Below are 3,299 nucleotides of genomic sequence, written 5' to 3' on the forward strand. Positions count from 1 at the left end.
AACAAACAAACAGAGATGAACAATACAATAACTAAAGTGAAAAATACACTAGAAGGAATCAATAGCAGAATAACTGAGGCAAAAGAACGGATAAGTGACCTGGAAGACAGAACGGTGGAATTCACTGCTGTGGAACAGAATAAAGAAAAAAGAATGAAAAGAAAAGAAATGAAGACAGCCTAAGAGATCTCTGGGACAACATTCAACGCACTAACATTTGCATTATAGGAGTCCGAGAAGAAGAGAGAGAGAGAGAAAGACCAGAGAAAATACTTAGAGATTTTAGTTGAAAACTTCCCTAACATGGGAAAGGAAATAGCCACCCAAGTCCAGGAAGCACAGAGAGTCCCAGGCAGGATAAACCTAAGGAGGAACACGCCGAGACACATAGTAATCAAACTGACAAAAATTGAAGGGAAAGGAAAATTGTTAAAAGCAACAAGGGACTTTTCGCCGCTGCCACCGCCGCCGCCGCTGCAGGAGCGCGGAGCGAGCGGCGCGAGCGGGACCGAGGGCCCGGCGCACGGTGGCGGCCCTCCCGCGGGTCCCGGGCTGCGCGGCGCCTGGGCCCGCCCCCTCGGCCCTGCCGCTCGCCCCCTCCGATGGCCTCTCCCACTGGCCCGAGTGGAACGCCGCCGCCGCCGCCGCGGCCCCCGCGCCCACCGCGCGCCGCGTGAAGGGAGCCCGACAGTCCTGAGCAGCCCGCCGCGGCCTGCCCGGGCCCCGCCAGGCGGCCGCGAGCTGGGACCCCGACGGGAGCCACCGCCACGAGCCGGCCTGAGCCGCGGCGCAGGCCCGCCCGCCCGTCCATCCGCCGGCCGCGCGCGGCCCGTCCGTCCGTCCGTGCGCGGCGCGGCCGGGGCTCGGGGCGCGGCGGGGGCGGGGCTGGGGCGGACGGGCGCGCGGGCCCGCGGGGCGGCGCGTGGATGGATCCGCGCGTGGCCTGGATCCAGCCCGAGCAGAAGGGGCCGGCCAATGCCCTGTGGATGCAGATCTGGGAGACCTCGCAGGGCGTGGGACGCGGCGGCTCGGGCTTCGCGTCCTACTTTTGCCTCAACTCGCCCGCACTGGACACGGCAGCCGCGGCGGGGACGGCCGGGCTGGGTGGCGGCGGCCTGGCAGGGCCCGCGCTGCCCGCCGCGTCGCCCCCGCCGCCCGCGCCCGGCCCCGCCGCGCTGCCCCCCGCACTGCTGACGGCGCTCGGGCCCGCGGCTGAGGGCGCCTGGCGCCTGCACAAGTCGCCGTCTCTGTCGTCGTCGTCGTCGTCCTCGTCCAACGCCGAGTGGGGCACGGAGAGCCCCGGCTGCCCCTCGTCGTCCTCCAGCAGCGCCTCGCTCGGCCGGGCGGGAGGAGGCCGCGGCGGCGCCTTCTTCCACTTCGCCGACGGTCCTTCGAGCGGCCCCGGCGCGGCCAACGGGCACCCCGGGCCGCGCGGCCCCGCGCCCGCCGGCTCCCCGCCGCAGCACCAGTTCCACCCGGGCCGCCGGAAACGCGAGAACAAGGCCAGCGCGTACGGCCTCAACTATCTGCTGTCCGGCAGCCGCGCGGCCGCGCTGAGCGGAGGTGGCGGCCCTGGGCCCCAGGCGCCGCAGCCCGGCACGCCGTGGAAGAGCCGCGCGTACAGCCCGGGTATCCAAGGACTTCATGAGGAAATAATTGACTTTTATAACTTCATGTCCCCTTGTCCTGAAGAAGCAGCCATGAGAAGAGAGGTGGTGAAAAGGTTCGAAACTGTGGTAAAAGATATTTGGCCGATGGCTGATGTGCAGATATTTGGCAGCTTCAGCACGGGCCTCTATCGTCCCACCAGCGACATCGACTTAGTGGTCTTTGGAAAATGGGAGCGCCCTCCGCTGCAGCTGTTGGAGCAGGCCCTGCGGAAACACAGCGTGGCCGAGCCGGGCTCCATCAAGGTCCTCGACAAGCCGACGGTACCGATAATAAAACTCACAGACCAGGAGACTGAAGTTAAAGTCGACATCAGATTTAACATGGAGACTGGGGTCCGGGCAGCAGAGTTCATCAAGAATTACATGAAGAAATATTCATTGCTGCCTTACTTGATTTTAGTACTGAAACAGTTTCTCCTGCAGAGGAACCTGAATGAAGTTTTTACAGGTGGAATTAGCTCGTACAGCCTAATTTTAATGGCCATCAGCTTTCTACAGTTGCATCCAAGAATTGATGCCCGGAGAGCTGATGAAAACCTTGGAATGCTTCTTGTAGAATTTTTTGAACTCTACGGTAGAAATTTTAATTACTTGAAAACTGGTATTAGAATAAAAGAAGGAGGTGCCTATATCGCCAAAGAGGAGATCATGAAAGCCATGACCAGCGGGTACAGGCCATCGATGCTGTGCATTGAGGACCCCCTGCTGCCTGGGAACGAAGTGGGCCGGAGCTCCTACGGGGCCATGCAAGTGAAGCAGGTATTCGACTACGCCTACATCGTTCTCAGCCACGCCGTGTCGCCGCTCGCCAGGTCCTATCCCAACAGAGATTCCGAAAGCACCTTAGGGAGGATCATCAAGGTGACCCAGGAGGTGATCGACTACCGGGCGTGGATCAAGGAGAAGTGGGGCAGCCGGGCCCACGCGGCGCCAGACCCCGACGACAGGATTAAGACCACTGAGCGGATGGGCGCGTGCGAGGGGGAGCAGCCTCCGCGCCGGGACCCCGAGTCGCCCTGTGGCCCGCGCCTGGCCCTGTCCCTGCCCAGCCCCCAGCTGCTGTCCTCCGGCTCGTCCGCCTCCTCCGTGTCCTCGCTCTCCAGAAGCGACATCGATTCGGACACGCCCCCCTGCCCGACGCCCAGCGTGCGCCAGTTCAGCCTCCAGGCGCCTGCCCCTCTGCCAGCCAGCCTGCCCGCCGTCCTGCCCGTGCCGAGTGGCAGACCTCAGCCCGCCACGCCCAGGACGCTGGTCATGGCAACTAATACCCAGACCAGGTTTACTATACCTCCACCAACGCTCGGGGTGGCCCCCGTGCCCTGTAGACCAGCTGACATCGAAGGAGCTCCGGCGCTGAAAGCTGTCCACCATGTGTCTTCCCCGGCCGTCCCGTCTGCTCCCCCCAACGCACTCTCCAGCCCTCACCTGTATCACAAGCACAGCGGCATGAAACTGTCCATGAAGGGCTCCCACAGCCACGGCCAAGGCGGCAGCTACAGCACGGTGGGCAGCGGAGGGATGCGGCCCCCCGTGGGCAACCGGGGGCACCACCAGTACAACCGCGCCAGCTGGAGGAGGAGAAAACACACACACACGAGGGACAGCCTGCCCGTCAGTCTCAGCAGATAA

General features: G+C 63.3%; 1 protein-coding gene across 1 annotated transcript; it reads left to right on the top strand.

Moving 5' to 3' along the window:
• Positions 1 to 905: 905 nt before the first annotated feature.
• On the top strand, positions 906 to 3,299 carry LOC133090173 (terminal nucleotidyltransferase 4A-like). Its single transcript, XM_061188483.1, has one exon. The coding sequence runs from the start codon at positions 927 to 929 to the stop codon at positions 3,297 to 3,299; it is 2,373 nt and encodes a 790-aa protein (XP_061044466.1). The 5' UTR covers positions 906 to 926.

The sequence above is a fragment of the Eubalaena glacialis genome, chromosome 4 (genome assembly GCF_028564815.1).
Source record: "Eubalaena glacialis isolate mEubGla1 chromosome 4, mEubGla1.1.hap2.+ XY, whole genome shotgun sequence".
In the NCBI taxonomy this organism is placed as follows: Eukaryota; Metazoa; Chordata; class Mammalia; order Artiodactyla; family Balaenidae; genus Eubalaena; species Eubalaena glacialis.

What these genes read in the sequence shown, in the direction of transcription:
- LOC133090173 (XM_061188483.1), top strand. Translation starts at nt 927, where the DNA reads ATGGATCCGCGCGTGGCCTGGATCCAGCCCGAGCAGAAGGGGCCGGCC.